Source organism: Crotalus tigris, unplaced genomic scaffold, assembly GCF_016545835.1.
Source record: "Crotalus tigris isolate CLP2741 ecotype Arizona unplaced genomic scaffold, ASM1654583v1 scf7180000024451.546054, whole genome shotgun sequence".
In the NCBI taxonomy this organism is placed as follows: domain Eukaryota; kingdom Metazoa; phylum Chordata; class Lepidosauria; order Squamata; family Viperidae; genus Crotalus; species Crotalus tigris.
In genome coordinates this window covers 448,840-473,573 of record NW_024100620.1, presented here as the reverse complement: position 1 = coordinate 473,573, position 24,734 = coordinate 448,840, and the positions used below count along the sequence as shown (strand labels likewise).

Here is a 24,734-nt window from a genome sequence, read left to right as displayed (position 1 = left end):
AGTTATCTGAATCTTACTTTGAAATCTTAGTCCCTAAATATGAAATAATTATTACAGTATGAGGTTTCACATTACAGAATCCCTTTTAATTTCATTGGCTACAATCCCCATCAATTTCAGCGAGTATGGCTCTGAATGTTGTAGGAACAGATTTGGGAATGGCTTTACTGCAAAGTAAGAACTTATAAATTAAAGAACTTATTCAAAAGGTTAGTTTGCAGTAAAGACATCTCCAAACTTGTTTCTACAGATACTTTGGACTACAACATTCAGAAACATTCATACCGTAAATGAGATTCAAGTCCTAGACCCATGTTTCTAAAAGAAACATTGATTTTTCCATTTGAATAAGACGTTTCTTTTAGAAACATGGGTCTAGGTCCTGAACCTCATTTAAGAGATGCTAGTTTTTAGACAAAAAATTAAGCTGTGTCTCAAAGTTCCTTCAGACATTAGTCCTAAAACCAAAATCACTAGAAATAGAAAAATATTTGCAGAAAACTATACAGAGATTACAGTACAGGTTTTATTTTACTTCACTTCAGATTCTTCTATGTTCAAACTGGTTTAATCTTTTAAAAATATAGGAGAGGTATGTATATTTACTATGTAGATGATCTACATAAAATGCATTGGCTAAATTAAGGAATAATTTTATTTCATTTCTAATGCTCTGTGTTCATAAATGTTTAAACTTAAAAAAATACAAACAGCATTTTTGCTCAACAGAGCTTTTTATCATCAGCCAGTTGATCCAACTAATTCTTCAGCTGTGCTATTCCACTCCCAGTGGCTTTAGTTTATACCTTTACTTTCATATATGTATGGAAAATATTTAGCCTAATTTAAACTGGCTTTGAGGGTTTTTTTAAAATGAGATTTTATTTGCGGACTATTTTTATATTATTTTATTCTTTAATTTATGAGTTCCCAGGAGAGGACTTCTACTTAAAAGCAGGATACGAGGAGTGAGATCTTGTAATTAGCGGTTAGATTCTTCATATAGAGAAAATGGTCTTTCAGTGAAAATCCTTCATGATTTTGTTCTGATGGCAGTGCGACCAAAAGAGTGTAATCGTGGAGAAGTGTTCTAAGTCTTACATGGAACATAAAGAAATATCATTAGAACTGGAATATTCTGGAATAAGGATCCTGACTGTCATACAGCCTTGCTGTTACTTACTTAAGCTTAAGAGAGCTGAAACCTGTAACATCTGGACAGCATTAGTGCAGTACAATTTTAATTATAAGGTTGATTGTTAACATAACACTGCATCTGTAGACCTTCTGCTAAGTACATCAGAGCTACAAGTAGCTCAAAAAATGCCAAGAAGATTCACTGGTGCATGCTTAGAGCAGCATTATACACACACACACATGCACACACACACACACTGCAAAGTCAATATGTGATACTTTCCTATTGCTTCAGGTTATAATGGAGAGAAACATACATCTTCCTTAACTACTGTTTATAGAAAACAGGGATATTGCAGTAAATCCCTTAATTTAACCCAGAACCAGATGTTTTCATACTGAAAAAAAAAAAAAGATAGATTTAAAAGGCTCTTGATAAATTCAGAATCTGCTAATTAGAGATTTGCTTAGAATTAATCTTGAGCCATTAAATCCCTTGGTATCAATTCTTCCCTAGTCAGTTTTTAATAATATTACTAGATATTAATTAGTGATTAAAGTATATGGCTCTGAGTACTCGCAAAATATGTTCTCTCCACCAAGATGGGAAGGTAGGAGAATACAATATTAATTGGTGAAAACATCTAACAGGGACAAAAATTTTCTAACCTAACATATCCAAATCTAGATGAATAGACAACACAGCTACTAAAAATGATATATCTGGATCTTTCATTGTCATTTTTATTACCACACTAAAATTATTTGAGCTGCTTTTAGCACACATATTAAGAGAAATATATTAAGAGAAAGAAAGGAAAAGGAAGGAAGGAAGGAAGGAAGGAAGGAAGGAAGGAAGGAAGGAAGGAAGGAAGGAAGGAAGGAAGGAAGGAAGGAAGGAAGGAAGGAAACTGATAACATACTCCACCCAAATAATGGACAAACACTCCAAGCCAGTGAGTAGAGCCAGACAAACATAATGATTATACATGAACGTTTTTTTGAACTTCTTTTTAATGACTGGAGAGGCTTGGTAATCACACAGTAGCGATCCACCGAAATAGCCAACAAGGTCATCATTGAGGTTATTCCAAACAGTGCTCCACAAAAAGCATAAAAGTTACAACCTGGAGCAAACAAAAAGACAAAATGCTTAGTTCACAGTGGGAAAGGAGGAGAGTGGGAAAATCAAGAAAAAGTCATCCACAAATATTTCTATAGCTCAGATGATAAGGATAGCATACTTCGTAGAACTATACCATGTGATCTTTCTTTCGCATTTTTAAAGTTTATATTTCCTGCATTTCTATTTCTTCCATGAAGTCACACAGATTGCTAATTCATTTTGTAGTTTGTCTGATTTTGATTTAATAGATTTGCATGAATCTACCTACTAAGATCTATTAAACATGGTGATTGGCAAATACAAGCTCCTATGAGGCTTTTAGTCTCTTTTTTATGATCCTTGGAGGCCATGACTGCTGAAAAAGTGGCCATACTGTATCTTGCTATTTTAAAACTGAGAGTGTATGAACTGTAAGCCTAAAATAGGCATAGCATAATTAAAAAAGAAAAACTTGCAAATATGAATTCTTGTTGATGTGTATACTATTGCCCTACCCATTTTGCAACCTCCTTAAGTCCAAATATTTTAAGTGTATCCATGAACTAAAGTCATTTGTACTTTATTCGGTAAGCAAACCATAATTTAGCATAATTACGAACCTCATCACAATATTGAAAAAGTGACTTATGACCATTTTTCACACTTATGACCATTGCCGCAACCCCATGGTCAGGTGATCAAAATTCAAACACTTGGCAACTGATTCATATTTATGATGGTTGCAGTGTCCCAGGGTCATGTGATCATGTTTTATAACCTTCTGACAAGCAAAGTCCAGATTCATTTAACAACTATGTTACTAACTTAATAACTGCAGTGATTCACTTAACAACTGTAGCAAGAAAGGTTGTAAAATGGGGCAAAATTCATTTAACAAATGTCTCACTTAGCAACATAAATTTTGGGCTCAATTATGGTCATAAGCTGAGGACTACCTGTACAACAATTAGAATGAATTGGTTTGTTAAGAGTGACAGGATTCTGTTTGAAAACATGGACAAAATTTAGTAACTTTGGGTTTTGCTGTTGAAAAAGCCACTGAGAAATGTATGAATTTTTATTATGCAAGTACTGATTTAGAAAACTGTATTATATAATGCATAGGCCTGAATTTTGGATCATCCTGGAAAGACAACTTTCATCAGGAGATCACAATGAAGGAGTGAAGCCAGATGTCAGGACTTAAAACATCTCAAAGGACAAAGGAACACACCAGAGTTCAGAAAGATTATACAGCCTGGGTATAGCTCAACTGAAACATATACTTTTATGCTCCAAAAAAGCCAAGGGCTTGAGAATATGACACTCTTGGAACTGGTAATTCAGTGGGTCCCACAGTTCAACTATATATAACACTCAAGACTAAAAGTTGAGCTATACTATGCTCTCTTTGATTTTAGGATAGTAGTTTGTATGATTTCATACACTGTGTAAATTAGTCAAGGATGTTAAGTTCAACAAACATATGCTGATCATGATATATAAACTTAGCCTATTATTTTAAGACTATGCAGCTCTTAAGATATGAAGGCCTGTAGCTCAAGATGCTGGTTTTTACCTATAAAGTTCTATATGGCTTATAGTTTGTATATTTATAACCAAACAGATTCTGTTAACCAATTCAGACAAATTTATTCTCTCAAGGATAAATTTGATGCAACTGGAAAATGTAAAACTATTGGGAAAGCACCTGTGTCTCCAAGTACCCATTCCTTGTGCATACTGTTGAAAAAGCAGACTGGAGCTTGAGTTGCAGACATCAGAAAGTCACTTGCAGCTAAATTCATAATGAAATAATTTGCAGGTGTCCTCAGCCTCTTGTTGCTTCATCATTATCATCATCATCATCAGTCATGTAAAGGAGAAGGTAGTAGTACTTGGTTAGTTTCTGTTGTAGTTACAAACTACCGTTCATCAGATATATTACAGAATAATGATATATATTATTTACAGAATAAAACTGCAATAGGCCTTTCAAAATGAAAGCTAAAAGGAAGAAAACAAAATAGACTAGTTTGTTTGCAAGTAACGGGATAGTAGTGTTACGATATTTGGGCCGAAACATGTCTTCCAGTATCTTGGACAGTGGAGAAGACCTTCTGGTTTATGTTCCTTCCATAAACTAGATCTATATATACACTGCACTGGGGCAGATGAGAATAATTTATAAGTAATCAGATAACAATGTTTAAAATGAAACTTAGAAAATTGTTTGTAGTGTACCTTTTACTGACTAAGGAATGTTGTAAGTCCTGAATAAAACAGTTCAGGCGTTGATAATAACACACTACGCTTCTGGATTTGATGAATTGATGAACTTTGTCTAGGCAACCTCGGCTCTTTTATGATTTGTGGACTTCAACTCCCAGAATTCCTGAGCCAGCCACACTGAGGGAAAAGGGAGGTTTCTATACTGAGCCATGCTGGCGCAGGAATTCTGGGAGTTGAAGTCCACGAGTCATAAAAGAGCCAAGATTGCCTACCCTTGGCCTAACTTAATCTTACCCAATCTGCTGTTATATGGGAACAGTATAAAAAAAGAGGACAGAAGAGCTATTGGATGAACAAACCACTAATTGTGAATATCTCCCTCTTCCTTCATCCCTGTCCCCAGCTTGATAAAACTATACCTGTAAAATGCATAGAGGACAAGGAGATTTCCTATAATTCCAACACAACCAATGGCCAGGACACAAGAGCCTACAGTGTAAAGGACATGATCAGGAGCATCCACTTTTGTTGGGCGACCACTTGCCGTAGTGTGGTTCTGTACATAAAATAGCAAAACAACACAATATTATAAAAATTAACAGAAAACATGTTTTATCCAGCAACTGTTTAGAGTATTGGAAACAAAGATGTGATTAAAGTATGTATTACTGTATATTATACATACATATATACACATACATAGATATACATAAATACATACAAACACACACCACATTAATAGAAAAGTATATGCATTCCAATAGAAGACTCCGAGTCAACCAATGCTTTATTACCATGATCAGACCCTGAGATATTTAACTAGCCAGATCTATTAGCAACCATGGTGCAGTAGCCTTTCACTAGGCACACAAGTGAGATTATTTTTCTTAACAAGGACAGATACTGTATCAGTAGTTAAGGAGCATCCCAAGTCCAAGCAATTATGGAATCTCCCAAATAGATGCTAAAGTTATAAGGATTGAAAAGAATAGGAGTAAAATGTTCTCTGGAAAATCATCATTTTCATGTGGGTTTTTTTCTCCTAGCACAGGAGTAGGCAACCTTGGCTCTTTTATGATCCGTGAACTTCAACTCCCAGAATTCCTGAGCCAGCACGGCTGTCTCAGGGATTCTGGGAGTTGGTCCACGAGTCATAAAAGAGCCAAGGTTGCCTACCCCTGTCTAGTAGAATTCAACTGCTCAGCGATAAGATAGAAAGGAAATTTTCTTGAACAGGGAAACTTTGCCTTATTGTGGGGGTCAAGTGAGGACAACTGTTGTTTCTGGGGGACACCCTTGCATTGTTCAACACTAAATATTGCTGTTGATCGACTAGCTGCAAATCTGCTGCTTGAGAGTTGGTCTATGTTCATCTGCACAACTACCTTGCAGGAGGGCAGTTTCCAGTGGCACCAGCAAGATGGAATACACTCACTGCCTCACATAGTGATTATGAATTTGAATGTTGCTTTTCTGTAATTCTTTGGCCCATGAAGAGCAATATGAGGTTAGTTGTACATTATGGGGAGATGAGAAAGAGCTTCATAATTAATGTAGGAAATGGCTACTTACGTTCTTCATGGGGCTTAAAGCTACTTATTATTTGTTTTTACCAATATGTTGAACTCTATTTTTAAGGGGAAAAGGCTCTAAGGAGAAAAGCTGCTAATAGAAATTTTGAAGGACAAGAAGCTGGGAAGAAAAAGGTAGTGCACCACATATATTCTCTCATGGTCTCATCTTCTATCCCTTCTGGGAACCATCATAGAACTACACAATTTTTTACTTTCCCTTTTTAACACTTCTTACAAAGTGTAAAAATTGGCAGAACTAAGTCCTTTGCAACAACTGGTTCTTCCTCATACTGAGTAACCCTAACACAATAGTCAGGTAATAACTGAGATTAGACGGAGGACAGATATTTAGGAATTATTATTATCATTTAATTAAATAATTATTACAAATATCCTATATTGCTTCATTTCTTGTAGAAAATTCCAATGCAGTTTATCAAGGATGAATTCCCTGTGAAATAAAAATAATAAAAATAAGATTAGTGGGTGATGAACTGATCTTGGAAAGCTAAGCAGGTTGAAACTGGACTTGGGTAGGACACCACAAGGGAATACGAGGGATGTAGATTAGCATCCAGGAAGGCAATGTCAAGCCACTTCCATATTGTTGCCAAGAAAATAACACAGCTGTGTCCATATGATCACAAGGATATGAGCTTGAATTTGAGAGAATGTTTATCTCTTTAATCAAAATGGAAGCATGGTGTAGTTCACAGGTACAGCCATTTCCAAAAGAATTGTAGTTGGTGTAGTTCACAGGTACAGCCCTATAAAGAATTGTCTCTGTGCCAGAAATTCCTAGACTACAGCAAATGAACTCTCTCAAAAGTCAAAGATGCCTACTGATATTGTTCCAGTTATAAATTATCTTTGTATTTTAGCCAAGAATACAAACAAAATGAATCATTAAGCAAATCAAACCATGCTGCACAAATTAGACTTTGGGTGCATTTTATGTGAAAACCTTGCTCACTAGAGAAGAATATCATGCTATGAAAGCTGAAAGGAAAGAGGAAAAGCGGACATTGAGAAGAGGTGGATGGACTCAGTTACAGTGGTGACGGGTGCCATATTGAAAGACCTGAGCACCATGTTGGGGAGAGGAAAGAAAGAAAAATAAAGGAAGGAAGGAAGGAAGGAAGGAAGGAAGGAAGGAAGGAAGGAAGGAAGGAAGGAAGGAAGGAAGGAAGGAAGGAAGATCTATCTATCTATGATCAACCAGTATGTAAGGACCCACCCCACTTTGCATCTTAAGAAGACAGAACTCTTGGAATAATTCTTCCAACAGGAATCCTTTATTAAGAGAAAATGGTTGCAGGCATGCTAGACAGGACTTGGGGTTCAAGCTCTCCCATTCAAGGTTTTAAGGGGTTCCCCAGTAGTCCCACCCAATCAACCCCCCTTCCAGTGATAGTTTCAAGTATCACAATTCCATCCCCTTTCTTCTTCCGTCTGGATGGAGACTTCAGATAACTACATGAAAGGCAATTACTCTTCTTTGATATGTTAAAGCTTAGAGGCCACAATAAACATACATTCAGTCCTTTGAAGTGTGCTGAAGGAAGTGAGGGCCATAAAGCCCCTTTGCTCTCCCCCTTTTCTCCCTCTTATGGCAGAATCCAGAGAAGGCAGAATTGGGAGTTTCTATGTTTGATAATTAAAGATGAAATATAATTGGATTCTGACATCCGGCCCCTCTTAACAATAAGAGAGATCCACCTGAAAGAAAACACAAGTAAAAAATTTAGTTAGGCTTGTTAGGATACTCTGTGTGAAACTTCTTCAATAGCTTCGGGGCTCTGACGTGACGTTTATGGACCCACTCATTTTGTGAGGCAGGGAGGTGTTTCCAGGCAACTAGGTACTGAGTTGTTCCACGATATCTCCTAGAGTCAAGGATCTCTTTTATTTCGAAGTGTTGTTCCCCCTCCACCATGATTGGAGGTGGTGGGGGGGGGATTTTTGGCCGTAGAGGTGACTGATGCTCTCTTTTCAGCAAGCTGCAATGAAAAATTGGGTGTATTTGCCTGAGGTTTTTGGGTAATTCTAATTCTACTGTTACTGGATTTATGATCCTTTTAATTGGAAAAGGTCCTATATATTTTGGTCCAAGTTTTTTACAGGGCTGTAGGGACTTTAGGTATTTTGTAGATAAGTACACCATTTCTCCTATAATGAATGGTGTAGGCTCAACCCTTTTTTTATCGGCTTGTGCTTTGTATGCCCGCCTAGCTTCATCTAGTGATTTTCTGACTATTGGCCAGGTGTTTTGTAGGTTTTCCATCCATTCTTTCAGTGAAGGGATCGTTGGTTCTTTTGGGGTTAACTCTGGCATAGGGTTGAAACTTTGGCCGTTGGCTATTTGAAAAGGAGTGTAGCCTGTGCTGGAGTGGACTGCATTATTGTAGGCAACTTCTGCAAAAGGAAGTAAGTCCGTCCAATCACTCTGTTGGAAATTTAAAAAACATCTCAAATATTGCTCAAGTACCGACTGGCAGCGTTCCGCTTGTCCATCTCCTTGAGGGTGGTGGCTAGATGTCAATCCCTGAGTGGTCCCTAAGAGGGATAAAAATTCCTTCCAAAATGCAGACGTAAATTGCACTCCCCTATCAGAGATGATGCGTTGGGGTGCCCCGTGCAATCTGTAAATGTGCTGGATGAAAAGTTTTGCTAAGGCCTTTGCAGTGGGAATTTTTTGGCAAGGGATAAAGTGCACCTGTTTGGAAAATAGGTCCGTGACTGTCCAGATAACAGTATTCCCATTGCTTTCAGGCAATTCCACTATAAAATCCATGGCTATTTCCCTCCAGGGGGCTGAGGGACTTGCCACTGGTTGTAACAGCCCTGGCGATTTCCCTTGCAACCTCTTTGCTGATGCACAGGTTGGGCAGCTGGCAACATAACTTTCTATGTCCTTTTTTATTGATGGCCACCAAAATTGCCGTTTAATTAAGTGTAAAGTTTTTACAAATCCAAAATGCCCTGCTGATTTTGTATCATGGCAAAGTTGCATGAAAGTTAGTCTTTGAGTTGTTGGTATATATAACTTTTCCCCTACCCAAGGCAATCCGTCTCTCATTGTGCACACATGTTTGTTTTTCTGGAACCAATCATCTGTTTCCAAACTTTTTCTGAATTCAATCCCAGTTTGGCTGTCCAGTTGTGGTTTTATTTTGGCTTGGGTTCTTGTGGTTACTGGCGCTGCCAGTTGTGACTCTGCCATTATTGGTCTAGAGTCTGTGGTTCGTGCGCTGTTATATTGGGGCATGCGAGATAGTGCATCTGCCAGGAAGTTCTTTCTTCCTGGTAAATGTTTGAGCTTAAATTGGAATTGATGAAAATGCTGGGACCAGCGGGCTTGTTTGGGATTGAGTTTCCTGGAAGTTTTCAGGGCTTCTAAATTTTTGTGATCAGTCCATACCTGGAAGGGGATTTTGTTGCCTTCCAGGAACTGTCGCCACGTGAGTAATGCCCAACGTATCCCATAAGCCTCCTTCTCCCATACGGGCCAGCGCTGTTCTGTTTCCGTGAGTTTCTTAGATGTATATGCACAGGGTTGCAATACTGCATCATCATTTTCTTGTAATAGCACAGCCCCCACTGCCACATCACTTGCATCTGCCTGTATTATGAAGGGTTTGTCCATGTCTGGGTGCCTTAGTACTGGTTCGGCAGAAAAAAGTCTCTTTAGTCTCTCAAACGCTGCTTGGCACTCCATTGTCCATTTAGTGGCTGGCTAGGTTTTACTGAGGATGTTCCCTTCGTTTTTAGTAAGTTAGTGAGGGGCAAGGCTATCTGTGCAAATGAGGGGATGAATTGGCGGTAAAAATTTGCAAAGCCCAGGAAACTTTGTAGTTGCTTTCTTGTGCGGGGTGGTGCCCATTCTAATACTGCTCTGACCTTCTCTGGGTCCATTTCAATGCCCTGTGGGGATATGCGATAGCCTAGGTAGTCTATCCTTTCCTGGTGGAATTCGCATTTTGAGAGTTTGGCATATAGGTGAGCGGCTCGCAGCTTCTTTAAAACCGCTCTGACAAGTTTGACGTGTTCTTCTTTTGTTTCGGTAAAGATAAGAATGTCGTCCAAGTAAACAAGGACCCCCTTAAACAGGTGCTCCCTTAGAACGTCATTGATTAATTGCATAAAGACTGCAGGGCCCCCTTGTAATCCAAATGGCAAGACTTTGAATTGATAGCACCCCATGGGGCAGTTAAATGCAGTCTTCCATTCGTCCCCTTCCTTGATTCTTACTCGATAGTAAGCTTCCCTTAAGTCTAGTTTAGAAAAAATTTTCCCTTTCGATAGGTGTGACAGCATGTCTTTCATGAGGGGCAGCGGGTATAGGTTGCTTTCACTGATTGTATTCAGGGCCCTATAATCCACGCATAAACGTAAAGAGCCATCCTTCTTCTCTCTAAAAAGGACCGGGGCAGCCACTTTAGGCTTGGCTGGCTCAATGAAACCTCTCTCCAGGTTTTTTTTTATAAATCTTTCCATTTCCTCCTTCTCCTTTGGGCTCATGGAGTATAATCTGGGCTTCGGGAGTTTTGCCCCAGGCTTGAATTCAATGGTACAGTCTGTGGGTCGGTGGGGGGGAAGCTCATTCGCCCTCTCCTCACTGAAGACTTCAGCAAGGTCCCTATATTCCTCTGGTATTTCTGTTAATCTTTTTTCCTCTCCTATGGATGCTTTTTCTATTCTTGATTCTGGTAGCCTCCCTTGGGGTTTTAAGTCCATAGGGTCCCCCTTCGGGAATTTGATTTCTGTCGTCCTCCAATTTACCCAGGGGTTCCATTTTTTCAACCATTCCATCCCTAGAATCATTGGGCATTCCATACCTGGGGTCACCACAAACGTTAAGTCCTCTTCATGGTTGCCCAGGGAGAGATGTATTGGCAAAGTGGCTAGGGTAGCTGGCACCCCCCCTGCTATGGATCCATCTAGCTGGCCAAATGAGATTGGTTGTTCCAGTCTCCTGGATGGGATGCCCAGATTCCCCACTAGTGTTGGGCTAATGAGGCAGCGGGTACAGCCAGAGTCTATTAAGGCTTTCACCTTCACAGCTTCGGGCATGGGGGGGATTAATATAGTCACTGTTTTGAAGATGGGTGTGATGCATCCACTTACCAGGGGTTCGCCCTCCGAGCTGTCATCTGAGGCATCCACCGGCCCTGTGGTGTAGGCTGGAGTCCTTTCCCCTTGGTGAGCAGAGGTGGGGGTTTCTGCAATTTCCATCATTCTCATGGCCGTTTCTTTTGGCTTAGCTGAATACTTTCCGGGTTTGTTGATTGGGGATCTGTCTGGGTTGTGCTGGGGGGCCTTTGAGCGGCATTCTACAGCTCGATGCCCTTCTCTTCCGCACTTGAAACATCTCATTTGCTTCTTGGCTGTATCCGATGATTTCACCGGTTGGTGTGTCAGCTCAGGCGGGGGGCGGCTCCATTGTTTTCCTCGGCGGTGCCTCTTCAATATGTCGATCTCTGCTTCCTCTGCCAAGACGTACCATTCCTCAAGTCGATGTGGGTCCCCTCGGGGCAGGCAAGCATCATATAGATCATAGTTTAGTCCGTCTTTGAAACGGCCAAGGAGGATGTCTTCTGGCCAATTCAGTTTGCTGGCAATGGCCCGGAATTCTTGTGTATACTCAGCCACTGGGCGTTTGCCCTGCCTCATCGTTGTTATTCTTTCACGGGCTTTGCGATCAGCCAGGGGGTCTTCAAATCGTCTTCTCAAAGAGGACATGAAACGGTTGAAGTTACTGAGTTCTGGGGCATTGGAGTCATGCAAGTTCACTACCCAATCCGCAGCTGGTCCATCCAGGGCAGATTGCACGATCCGGATGCGGGCTTTGTCGCTGGGAATATCCTGCCCATATTCCTCCATGTAGCTGAGGACTTGGGTTAGGAAAAATCCCAAGCGTGTTGGCTCCCCTTTGAATTTCACTTCCAACGGTGGACGTCTTGGAATGGATCGGTGCCTCTGTTGTGGGTGGTAGTGCCTTCCGTCCAGATTGCCATCTGTGGTCCGGTAGGGGGTGGGAGCTCCTGGATCAGTAGATGTCCCTGGGGTTGCAGGTTCCACGTCCCCCTCGGTGTCTCTCCCTTTGCGGCTCCAGGAACTGGGGCAGCCGTAGGGTTCAGTATTCTCCTCTCCTAGGGAGCTGAGAGTTCTCTTCATCAGGTCAATAGCTTTCTCTAGGATCCAGTCTGAGTACGGTGCCCAGCTTCCTCCCTCTTCACTTGCGTGCAGGGATTTCTCCATCTCCTGCTTCCATTCTGGTTGCTTGGTCCCCCGTCTCAGGGTCACCTTTCTTGATTCCTTTCCCCACTCACTTTTCTTTCCAACGCCCATCGACCAGCGAGGCTTGTGGTCCTGTGTCTCCACCACTTCTTCTCCTGAGGAATCTGGCCTCTCGGATCCCAACATCTGGCAAGGTTCCAACTGGGTCAGCGGCTCTCTTTCCAGGGAGTTTTCCCCCTCTCTTGCTCCATTGTCTGACATGGTAAATTTTTGCAAAATCCCCCGGCAAGGGTCTTCCTTCCAGGTGGATTAATTTTGCAAGTCCTGTCTAATGTAAGGACCCACCCCACTTTGCATCTTAAGAAGACAGAACTCTTGGAATAATTCTTCCAACAGGAATCCTTTATTAAGAGAAAATGGTTGCAGGCATGCTAGACAGGACTTGGGGTTCAAGCTCTCCCATTCAAGGTTTTAAGGGGTTCCCCAGTAGTCCCACCCAATCAACCCCCCTTCCAGTGATAGTTTCAAGTATCACAATTCCATCCCCTTTCTTCTTCCGTCTGGATGGAGACTTCAGATAACTACATGAAAGGCAATTACTCTTCTTTGATATGTTAACGCTTAGAGGCCACAATAAACATACATTCAGTCCTTTGAAGTGTGCTGAAGGAAGTGAGGGCCATAAAGCCCCTTTGCTCTCCCCCTTTTCTCCCTCTTATGGCAGAATCCAGAGAAGGCAGAATTGGGAGTTTCTATGTTTGATAATTAAAGATGAAATATAATTGGATTCTGACACAGTAATCCATCCATCCATCCTAACAGTTAACACCAACTTGATAGCACGTAATAAATCAATCAAAATGATGTTTTTACTGTCTGTAAAGATTGGTAAATGTGCTACACTACTATTTTATAATGATTTTTTGTATAGAACAGTGGGGTGAACACTATCAGTGTTCCATTGTAGAGGAGAAGCTGGAATATAATTATATTTAAATGCTTCAATATATTACTAAGAAAGTACACAGGGAAAATTACTCTTTTTCTGCTTGAGAAAAGTACTTCTGGAGAGGCAAAATTCAGAAAAAGGATATAAAGTTACCCAAGAACAAAGGTCAGAAAAATATCTTACTACCTTAAAATATGTTACAATAGAAAGAAAAACAAAATCCATAAAAAAAACCTTAACTGTTTGTGTAACTAGTTTGCTTAAAATGTGTTACTAAAACATCCTCAGTCAACCATCTGTTACTGTAGACTCCAAATGTTATTTGCCCATTAGAGAGTTTAATAATGTATTTGACATCTTGTGTAAGCTACAAATCCCATTCATTTTTTTCTTTTATGGAAAAATTAGAAATCTATTGAATGATATACTAAACTTGAACGTGGATTAGTATTTCAAAACTGGATAGAATTTTGTTTGGATTAAATTAAGACACTGTTTCGATTTCACTGTTGAACTGGCATATTTAATGTTTCTATTTTTAAGTTAACCTCCTAGAGCTTAAGAAAAGTATGGCAAGAAAACAGTTTATGTAAGTTAAAGACTTTCAGTTGCATATGAATATATTGTCAAGAGAAACAGACAGATAAAGTAAGCTGCAGTCCCTGCCTTAGTACAGAAAACATATAACTTCTATGTCCTAATAATACCAGCTCTACCACATAATATTACATTCAGCTTGGCAGTGAACAAACAGAACAGCTCAATTTATCTAACTAACATTATCTCATAATTCCTAGTTCACTGACACACAAAGATCAATATTTTGAGTCACTCTTTAGATTTGGTTGACAGGAGTTCATGGCAGCTATAAGCATGACACCAAAGCATTATGGAACACAGAAGTGAATAGTATAACTACTGATACCAGCTGACAGACCTTATAGGTTGGGTTGCTGGATTTCTTTTTCTTTGAACACACAGACATTTTCTACTTAGCTACTCAGGGAGCAGCAGACATAAAATTGTATTTTGATTTTGGCAACTAAAAAGTTGGAACTTTCCAAACCATTTGGAGGTGGGTGTACAGTACATTATAGGAAAAAAGTGGCCCATTCTTCAGACTTGAATAGAACCAATTTATTCAAGGGTCTAGAATCTAGATGAGCTGTAGGACAATCGACTTAGTGTTGTTTAGATTAAGACAAACAGAATGGCTTCCCAAAAAAATAGGACTGGAACACAAATAACTTTCTCTGAATCTTCACTGTTCTATATAATCTATGAAAATGACTTATAATGTAATACACAAAGGATAGTAACAAAAAATCCCTCTTTCCACCTCTTATAACCTCTCCATATCAAGTGTTAAGGAATGGTTCTTAATCTGTTTTTGAAGATGTTGGTGGAGTGCAACAATAATATTTCTGTACTGTTACTTATGTCCCAAACTCTAACTACCTCCCTTTTATTCCACAGAGGCAGCTGAGGCAGTTTGTTCCTGGCCTACTTGCTATCTGTGCAATCAAAGGTACCTGCTACACTTTCTTTGTAACCAAGATGCTATTATTCAGCACCACACAGGACAAATGTTCCCATCCTCATCTATCTTTGATGTATTGAATACCAGGATCAACTAGGCCTCTTCGCTTGGAAACTGTTGGAGGATCTCACCATTCCTTCCCTCTGCAGACTATCCTCTGTTGCTCTTTGTCTGAGCAACATATCATATCACTTTCTCCAGATCGGATCCTGTGTTTTATCTATAGATTTCAGCTGTAATAAGACATGACCGAAAGAGGGCCAAAGGAAGATGAATTCTTCATCAAAGGAGTGATGTGGGAGGATAGGAGAAGAATATTCTTCTCTTTGGGATTGCAGATCCAGAGGTGTGTGTGCATGTGCGTGAGAGAGTGAGGGGGGGAGGAGAGGGAGGGGGAGAGAGAGAGAGAGAGAGAGAGAGAGAGAGATCTGAAGCTGAGCAATTTCATTTTTGTTAGGGGTCTAGTTTCTTGCTTTGCTTCTTTGCTTGGCTCCCCAAAGCTTCCACACTAAGTGGGCAGATGAAAACCATATTTTTCAAACCAGCAGGGGCACAAAATGAGGCTCATCTAGATCCTTGAAAAGGAAGCCGAGAAGAAGAGGGGCAAATTCCTTTCCTTTCTCTACTCCACTTCTGTGTCCAACCCTTGAACAAACTCAAGATAATTTCTTTTTTGATTACATCTTTCGGTCCCTGTGAGACGAGGGTAGAATACTTACCCAAGTCATTTCTATAGTCATTCTATACTTATAGTATAGAATGACTATAATAAGTATAGTAAGTATAGAATATAGTCATTCTATACTTACCCAAGTCATTTTATCCAATTTGACATTAGATGAAAGCATAACTTGTTCATTTAATTCTTCCCTTATATATCCTGAGTCAAATCTGATAAAATGGACTGCTCTGTCTTTGCTTTGTCCCCCTAAATGTATTTATTTTAAAATCCTGTTATTCTTTAAAAAACAACAGCAGGTTTAAAAATGAAACAATTTGTGTTTTTTACTCTTACAGAATATTTAGAGTAAAACATTCAGTTTGCAACAATCTGGCAACAGCAGCACATGCAGCTTAAAAACTAAATCTGTGTCCTAATGTAGAGCTTAATGTTCAATAATGGGGATGGAGGACAGGAGGGAACAGATTGGGGAGCTGATTATGCCCAAATACATCTCTAAACATCCAGCTCTAAGCTAAATACTACGTATAATCTCTCAGCCCGTGTATACTGAATTAAGAAAGTAGTACTGGGTGAAAAAGACAGCAAGAGAGAGAAAGGCCCATAATGAGAGAATAACCTTCCATACCTTCGGCAAGGTCTGAAGGAGACGTTCTCCTGTTTCTTGGACTATCCAATGAGGCAAAAGTATTTGGGACACGTGACTGCTTTCCCTGCATGGCAGAATTCCAAGAATGAGATTCTCTTCCGTAACTGATTCAGTTAACGTCCTTGCTTTTTTAGTCCACCATCTGGTCAAGAGATCATTTTTGGAGGCATACAGTAAACAGCCTGAGTTTTATTTCAGCTGACTGGACTGTTTAATTTATTTTAATCTGCTGCACTGATTTATCAAGTCTATTAATGAACTGAACTAAGTACTTTTTTTTCATTTCAACAAATCAGCTTTAATTATTTTATGGGTGTTTTTGTGCTTTGTGCTGCTAGAGCCATTTATCATTCTTTCTGCATTTGATGGTAACTACTAAATGACACAGACCTCCATGGACTTCTCCCTTTGCCTAATTCAAGCATTGCCTGTTGCACAGGACAATATAGAAAAGGAGGACTTACCTAAAAAGCAAAGTAATTCCACAAATCACTCAATCATTGTTTATTAAATAATAATAATAATAATAATAATAATAATAATAGTAAAGTTGGAAGGGACCTTGGAGGTCATCTAGTCCAACCTCCTGCTCGGGCAGGAAACCCTACACCATTTCGGACAAATGGCTGTCCAGTCTCTTCTTAAAAACTTCCAGTGTTGGAGCATTTACTGCTTCTGGAGGCAAGCTGTTCCACTGATTAATTGTTCTCACTGTCAGGAAGTTTCTCCTTAGTTCTAGGTTGCTTCTCTCCTTGATTAGTTTCCACCCGTTGCTTCTTGTCCTGCCTTCAGGTGCTTTGGAAAATAGCTTAATTCCCTCTTCTTTATGGCAGCCCCTGAGATATTGGAATACTGCTATCATGTCCCCCCTTGTCCTTCTCTTCGTTAAACTAGACATACCCAATTCTCGCAACCGTTCCTTATATGTTTTAGCCTCCAGTCCCCTAATCATCTTTGTTGCTCTTCTGTTAACATTGTATTGCAGTAACATAAGTTAACATTGTATTGCAGTAACCTACACAGCATGGTTTTTGAGCGACAGAGCTAGCTTCTGGTAAAATATTGTTCAGAAACCATCGCAATAAGAAAAAGAATGATCACCAAGAACCAACTTATATTTTCACTTTATGAGTACACAAACCCCATCATTTGTATGAAATGAATCCATAAACCCCACAAAAATCTGGAATTGTCTTCCGCATCCTGGTGTCCGCCAGGATCTGGAAGGTTAGTGAAAATTATCCTACGTGTGGCACAACTTTGTTTATATCAGAAATAGATCAAGAATACTGTTATCAGGGGAAATAGAAAGATTACACCAATTCTATTCTGTAAATAACTGGTGAGAACTGAACAAGTCTTGGTTGATCAAATCTTCAGTCTATTGAGGACTGATTTAGATGAAGCAGAGATAAAGAGAAAGTGACGGAGAGACCAATTTTAGCTATTTTGTTGAACAGGCACAAAAATAAGGTTGACGCTGAAGGATAGTTTTTCTACATTGGGGGGAAACTTTCCTACTTTTTCAAGCTTAGTTTGCAGTGAGCTACCATATTGGCTGGTCGGCTGTGGCTGGCTAAAGGAACCCTGAATTCTTCTATCCTATCCGAATAGTTCCGTGTGCCTTTGGCATATAGCCAGTGACCATGGAGTTGAGCACCAAATTCTAGACTGGACAGGGAAATCTTTTCCATTTGCCATATTTGAACAGACTTTTATATTCTTCTGCCTGATGCATGCTGCAAGTCGCATAGGTGTAACAGCAGGTGTAGCCAGTGCCATACCATTTTGGAGAAGACTGTTATATAATAATTCTTTATAAAGAAACAAAACAATAGTACGAGTAAATGATCAGAATAGGACAGCCAAGACTAATGTTTGTTATCTGGCATCTGTTGAATTTCAAAGAGCAGCCTTCTTATCATAGTACCACACTAAAAATATAAGAGGAAGTGGATCACATGGAATTAGAAAAGTTATTAAAGAAGTTGAAGTTTAAACATCCAGTATTGCATATTACTCACTGGTACATTGATATATGTATAAATGTACTGGCATAGATCATGATTGAAAAATGCCATTCTAGTGCCCAAGATATATACTCTTTATAATTTGGAAATAGAGCAGTGTTTGTGTATATTAATTAGTAATTAGAAAGTTACAGTTCTGTCATAATTTTATCAACAGAAAAAAGAAAGGTGGATTTTGTTTTACTTTTTATTTTTCCTATTCTCTTCTGATTAAAAATTAAAAAAGTAAATTATTATAAATTTTGAAAGCACTGCTTGGCTACAGATTCCAGTTACATAGCTAAGCTAGAACACTTAAAAGACCTTTTTTTAAAAAAAGAAAGAAAGAAAGAAAGAAAAATCTTTAGGTAGCTTTCAAAGATAAAATATTTTTGAAGACAAATTCACAATGCTAGAAAAAATGCATAGTAGTTTCAATGCATTTGCAAGTAAATGCTATATGAAGCATTGCACAGTCCTAATATTATATTTTCTAACAATTTCTAAAAACTGAAAGCCACTATCCTACAATGATTAGAGTTAGATTAGGATTGGAGAGATCTAGATTCAGTTCCGTCTTCAGCTATGGAAGTCACTGGGTGAGTCAGTCTCTGTCAGATTGTTGTAGGACAATTTGAAGGAGAAAATCATATATATGCTACTTTGAATTCCTGGAGAAGCTAATAAACAAATAGCTTCATATTATTTTATCTCTTCTAAGAGCAAATAGTTTAAATGTCTGTGGAGTCGAAAAAGCACCTTTGAGACAAATACTTTAAATGTTGATGAAATATAACACGGCCTTAGTAAAGGTTTTGCAAGGTCTCATGAGATCCCTCTGAACAAGATAAACAAATGAGAGTACTTTGGCCTCCTGAATTTGCAATTGGCTGTAACAAATGCATCCAAAGAATCCTTGTAAATGGTTATGCTTTGCGTGGAATCTCCAGGGATCTTGTCCCAAAGCTATTCCATTTTATTAGATATTTATAAGTAAGCCACGGGATGGAACTGAACTGAAAGGATAATGGAATGAAAACGATAAACATAAACTAGGAGCATTGGCTAACATATAAGAGGCAAAATCAAAAATTAAAATGATCTCCAAATGCTTGGGCACTGCCTCAGATTAATAGGATGATATTGGCAAGGTCCTGCATCTGGGCAGGGAGACTTAAATGCATAGATATAGGACTAGTGATGTGACAGTGCAGGTGGAAATGATCAACTGAAGAATCAGTATAATGCAGGGGTCTTTAAATTTGACCCTTTTATGACATGTGGACTTCAGCTCCCAGAATTCCTCAGCCAGGTATGCTGGCTGAGGAATTCTGGGAGTTGAAGTCCACAAGTCATAAAAGGGCCAAGTTTGAAGACCCCTGGTATAATGAAATGGTTTAAAAGACCAATGAAGTTTGGACTATATTAACAGAAGCACTGCATTCAGATCATGGAAGGTTCATTCATTATATTCTGCATAAATTAGATGGCACTTGGAATGTTGTAAATATTCTGAGACCCATCATTGAAAAGAAAAAGTGTGAACAAGTTTAAAAGAGAACATTTTTTTTAAAAAATATATCTAGAAACCAAAACCTTTGAATTAAAAGAGATAATTGGTGAGATGATAATGGTCTACAAAATATCTAAAAGAATGTAGTTAGTAAAGAGGACAGCAAGCTTATTCTCCTTTAAAAACAAGGCAAAGCAAAGGCCTTTTTTTAAAAAAAGAGAATTCAACTAAATATTGGAAGAAATTTCCTGATTAAGAGTTCTTAAGCACTGGAACAATTTGTCTGGCATGGGGCAGACTTTCCTTTAAGGCTATCAAACGATGGCTGGATAGCTGCGACACTTGATATTGAGATTTAGTGGATTTCTGTATGGAAAAGAAGGCGGGACTAGGTTATGTATCAAATCCTTTCAGTACTTTAATACAGTGGTTCTTAACCTTTGGGTTGGGATCCCATTTGGGGTCGAACGACCATTTCACGGGGGTCGCCAAACAACGCAGTCCGCCATTTTTTCCCCCTTTTCCTTAGCTGTGCTACTCCCTTTTATTCTATTGGCTTTTGAAAGCCAATAGAATAGACTCTCTTGAATAGAGTCTAATTCTATTGGCTTTCAAAAGCCAATAGGAATTGTCCAGGCTGTCTCTGCCCTGCTGAGCCCGCCAAAAGTCCCATTCTGCAAACGGTGCTGCACCAGTTGAGTAGTCCTCGACTTACGACTGGTTGGGGGTCGCGGCATTAAAAAGGTTGAGAACCACTGCTTTAATACAATCTTTCCAAGTCTACAACATACAATGGAATCTTTTATAGAAAAAAATAGCATGGCAACTCTAATTCCCAGTTCAGATAATGACCAAAAATAATACATCACACTCTGGGCAATATAACCATCCTGGAAAGAAAGGCAATAGACTGGAACCAACTTCCATACCATTCATTGCAATGACTGAAGAGATGCCGAGGGATGTATCAGTCTACATCTTCCAGATAAAGTGTAGTTTTAAAAATGAGGTGCACACCTAAAAACTGCAAATAGAACAAGCTGTATACATTTCTATTTCTGATGTTTAACTGTTCCTATGTTAACCTTAATCTATAACTGTATTATCCTGGAATATGAAGAGGGTAGATTCTGATGTCATATATGATCATTTACATCATTTCCCCAGCAAAACAAAAAATTGAGAATTTGTGTGGTTGACTGATCTCTCATAAATTCCTTATTAAGCTTTTACATTCTTTTTTTTGGTATAGATTTTATTAGTTTTTATAGGGTTAGGGATATGGTGGGGTCGGGATTAGGATTGGGATTTGGGTTAGGGTTAAAGTTAGGGTTGGGGTTTTTCCAAATAACATTTTCAATATTTAGCAAACAGCATAATGTCTGGGTACATGTATTTAACTAACAATAATAGATACAGTTAATTGTCATAAACAATATGTTAATTCATCACTCAATAGCCTTCTTCTTACTAATATATATTCAAAATTATATATCACATTCCTTTCTCTCTGACTCATTTTTCTAGCCATTGATAAAAATTAGCTTTTACATTCTTAAAAATATATATCAAGTATCGCCATTAAAAGATGATCAATAGTTATTTTCTAAACTTTCCACTCAGCCGATAATTGCTACTCTCTCTTGGTTTAGTTAATGGAATTCTAGTTTACACTTCTCTGGGGTTGTATAAATACTGTTGCATCCCTCCATCAACAGTATTAATTATATCAAGGACACAAAAAGATGTAATTGCTCCAAGTTTTAACCAATGAACAGATATCTAGGCAGACAGGAAAGTCCCTGAAAACTATATAAACTTTTGTTGAGTTGTAATTGTATGCCCACTGTTACTTGAGTAGGTAATTTTTTTAAAGCTCAATTAGAACATAGCATAACAGAGTTGGATGGGATCTTGGAGGTCTTCTAGTTCAACCCCCTGCTCAATCAGGAGACCCTTTACCATTTCAGACAAATGACTGTCTGAAACCTCCAGTTAAAAGCCTCCAATGATGAAGCACCCACAACTTTTAAAGGTAAGCCGTTCGTTCCACTGGTTGATTGTTCTCACTGTTAGGAAATTTCTCCTTAGTTCTAGATTGCTTTTCTCCGTGCCACTGGGGAAACCAATTAACTCAAAATGCGATAATGTACTCTGCAAACATCCCACTTTATTCCTTAGCCTGATCTTACTCTCAGAAGAGATTGTAGAGTTTTTCTTCCAAACTGTGTGTTGGGAACCTTTTTATGAGACACCAGCTCAATTTATTGTCATGGATTTAGTTTGGTTTTAATGGGATTATTGTTTTATTGGTATCTGTATTTTGCTTTTGTGTGTGCATGGTTGTTTTAATTATGTGAATCATGAGTGTGAGATGGGCGCCTATACAAATTGAATAAATGAATATGCCACAAATTCCTAATCCTACCAAGTCATTTCACTATCACTGCAAAAAAAACTGTAAGCTCTTTTTGAAGATGGTAACAAATCTGGAAGTCAGTGAAGTGGCAATCTAAATTTTTCTAATAAAACCCTGAAGCTAAGTAACTTCTTCCTTAAGAAATTCCCCCCTTTTCCCATTCTGTCTCACAATATAAGAGAGGAATCGTAAAGACTTAGTATGTTCTTCAACAAGGAATATATCTCTATTTGTTAAAACCCGAAGGATGCCTATATGTGTGCTTAACTAGGTATAAGACACATAAAATGTCTACGTGAACACAAATAGGATTACACTGTTTATCAGACACAACTGTTCAAAATCTACAGAACATTCACCATAGAAAGCTGCTCCTTCTCAACACATTTTAATATATTAAAAAAAGCTAAGAAAGGCCATAGGAAACACAGGAGTTTTACAAGAAGACCATTTCATCTGGAAATTTAAGAGAAAAAAAGGCAGCGTAGTTACGAATTGCTGCTTTTTGTAGTGCTAGGAGCTGTCCATCTGAAAGTACTCAAAGGCTAAGAGTGAGGCAGTAAAAACTACAGCAAAGTGTCCAGCCAAGGCAGAGACTCCAAAATGTTTTCTTTCTGATTGATCATTGCCTTCTTCTGGATAAGAAAAGTTGATTTCAAATCCCACTCTAGGGCAGTGATTGGCAGTGCCTCCAAAGCAGTGCTTGGAATTTTGCACTGAAATCTACTATGATTAAACATACTTTTCCAGTCAGCAACTCTCATTCATAGATATTCAGAAATTTGCAAGACATTTCTGTGCAAATTGTGGCCCAGAGTCACATTCCCTCTGCCACAAACAGAAGAACTTGATGCCTGAATGACCACCACCCCTCCCCAAAGTGTATCTTTTTTTTTAAGGCAGCCTTTCTCTATCCTGATATTCTTCAGATATTGCTTGATGGATGAATGGAGTTTTCGGAGTTGCGGTCCCAGCCTGCTTGGGAGGCCTCTGAAGAAAGAAACGCTGTGCTAAGAGCAGCCGGAATGAGAGAAAGAGAAGGAGACAGAGACACTGTGAGAGAGAAATGGAGGAAGAGAGGAAAGGAGAGACAGAAGAGAGAGAGGGAGAGAAAAGAGAGAAAGAGAGATGGAGGAAGGGAGGGAGAGATGAAGAGAGGGAAGGAGAGAAAGAGAGGGGAGGGAGAGAAGGGGAGGGAAAGGGAGGAAGAGAGGAAAGGATAGAAAGAGAGAGGGGATGGAGAGAGCTGGAGGGAGAGAGGGAGGAAGAGAGGGAAGGAGAGAAAGAGAGGGAGGGAGAGACAATTTGTTTTCTCCTTTGGCTTGAGCTGGTGCTGCCCCTCATACTTACATGCCGGTACCCTTCTTCCATAATGCTCAACCGATCCCTCTGGCGCCGCTGTGCCAGGCTGGCTAACGGAGGCGCCAAGAGGAACCCGCTCCCCACTTCCCAGGCTCCACCGACGAACTCCCGACTTTGGTCCGGTGGGTCCCGCGCGCGCCCTCCTAGAGGACCAAGGGCCCCGGCTGCGCCGGCTGTGGGCGGCAGTTCCAGCTCGGCCGGGAGATGGAGGCAGTTGCGGAGACTCCACGCCCGGGCGAGTCTATTTAAGCGGCCCAGTCCCGGGAATCGAGCAGATAGCCCGCCACGCGCTGCAGGCGGCGGGCGGCTTTTCCCGCCTCCCCCTCCCCCGGGGGTCCGGGGCGTCTGGCGGGAAGCGAATGAGGGCAGCGCTGCGGGGAAAGAGGAAAGCGGGAGGGGGGACGGGGGGGTTGGGGAGGAGCCCGGAGGAAAGTCCGCGTCCAGAAACCGGCGTGCAGCCCGTCCCAGGAGAATCTTCGCGGACATTTCACGGTCTGGGAGCGCAGCTGCGGTGCGTGGAAGTGTGGGAGCGGTGGGACTGTACCACTTACCGGAGGGGGGAGAGATGATCGATTACAGCTTGGATTGCAGATACTTTTAATGGGCAGCTGCTAAGACTGAGGGGGGTTGGGGGTGGGGGGGGAGAAGCGCCCGTGAAATGACTCCTGCAAGAGGAACGGAGGGATTGGGTGCGTGGGAATGGAAAGATGGCGGGAACTATTCTCAGCTTTCCTCAGATCAAGCAACTTCTGAATAGAGGGAGAAAGACAGATTCTAACCCTATACAAAGCCTGTTTTAAACTAAATACGGGTAGTCCTCGATTTACGACCACAATTGAGCCCCAAATTTGTGTTCAGTGAGAAGTTAAGTGAGTTTTGCCCCGGTTTATGACTTACTTGCCATAGTTGTTAAGTGAATCTGGTGTCTCCAGAGACTTTGCTTGTCAGAAGGTTGCAAAATGGGATCACAGTTACTTTGGGATACTGCAACTGTCATAAATATGAGTCAGTGACCAAGCATCCGAATTTTATTCATGTGACCATGGGGATGCTGCAACAGTCATAATTGTGAAAAATGGTAATAAATCACTTTTTCAGTGCCGTTGTAACTTTGAGTGGTCACTAAACAAATTATTGTAAGTGAAGGAACTACCTGTACTGTGTAACTTTCCAGTCTTAGCTTGGTGTCAAAAATTTGGAAAATGCCTCACTTGACTCTACTGGTGTGCCACCCCTACCCTGAACAAAAGAGAAACAATTCTTTACATATTTATGTAAAGAATACTGTCCAATTGTGTGTGATCCCCAGTATCTACAGGTAGT

General features: G+C 39.8%; 1 protein-coding gene across 2 annotated transcripts in view; it reads right to left on the bottom strand.

The window, feature by feature from the left end:
* Positions 1 to 24,033, bottom strand: part of OPN4 (opsin 4) — a 34,481-nt gene extending 10,448 nt beyond the window's left edge. Inside the window, exons 1-4 of one of the 2 annotated variants that reach the window (XM_039332174.1) lie at positions 23,963 to 24,033; positions 4,894 to 5,030; positions 3,954 to 4,040; positions 2,061 to 2,264 (exon numbers count right to left, since the gene is read on the bottom strand). In XM_039332174.1, the coding sequence (XP_039188108.1) occupies positions 2,061 to 2,264; positions 3,954 to 4,040; positions 4,894 to 4,906 (304 nt within the window). In that variant the 5' untranslated portion in view covers positions 4,907 to 5,030; positions 23,963 to 24,033. Of the gene's footprint in view, positions 1 to 2,060; positions 2,265 to 3,953; positions 4,088 to 4,893; positions 5,031 to 23,399; positions 23,749 to 23,962 lie in introns of those variants that run through there. The other variant, XM_039332172.1, reaches the window with a different exon arrangement.
* Positions 24,034 to 24,734: the final 701 nt, after the last annotated feature.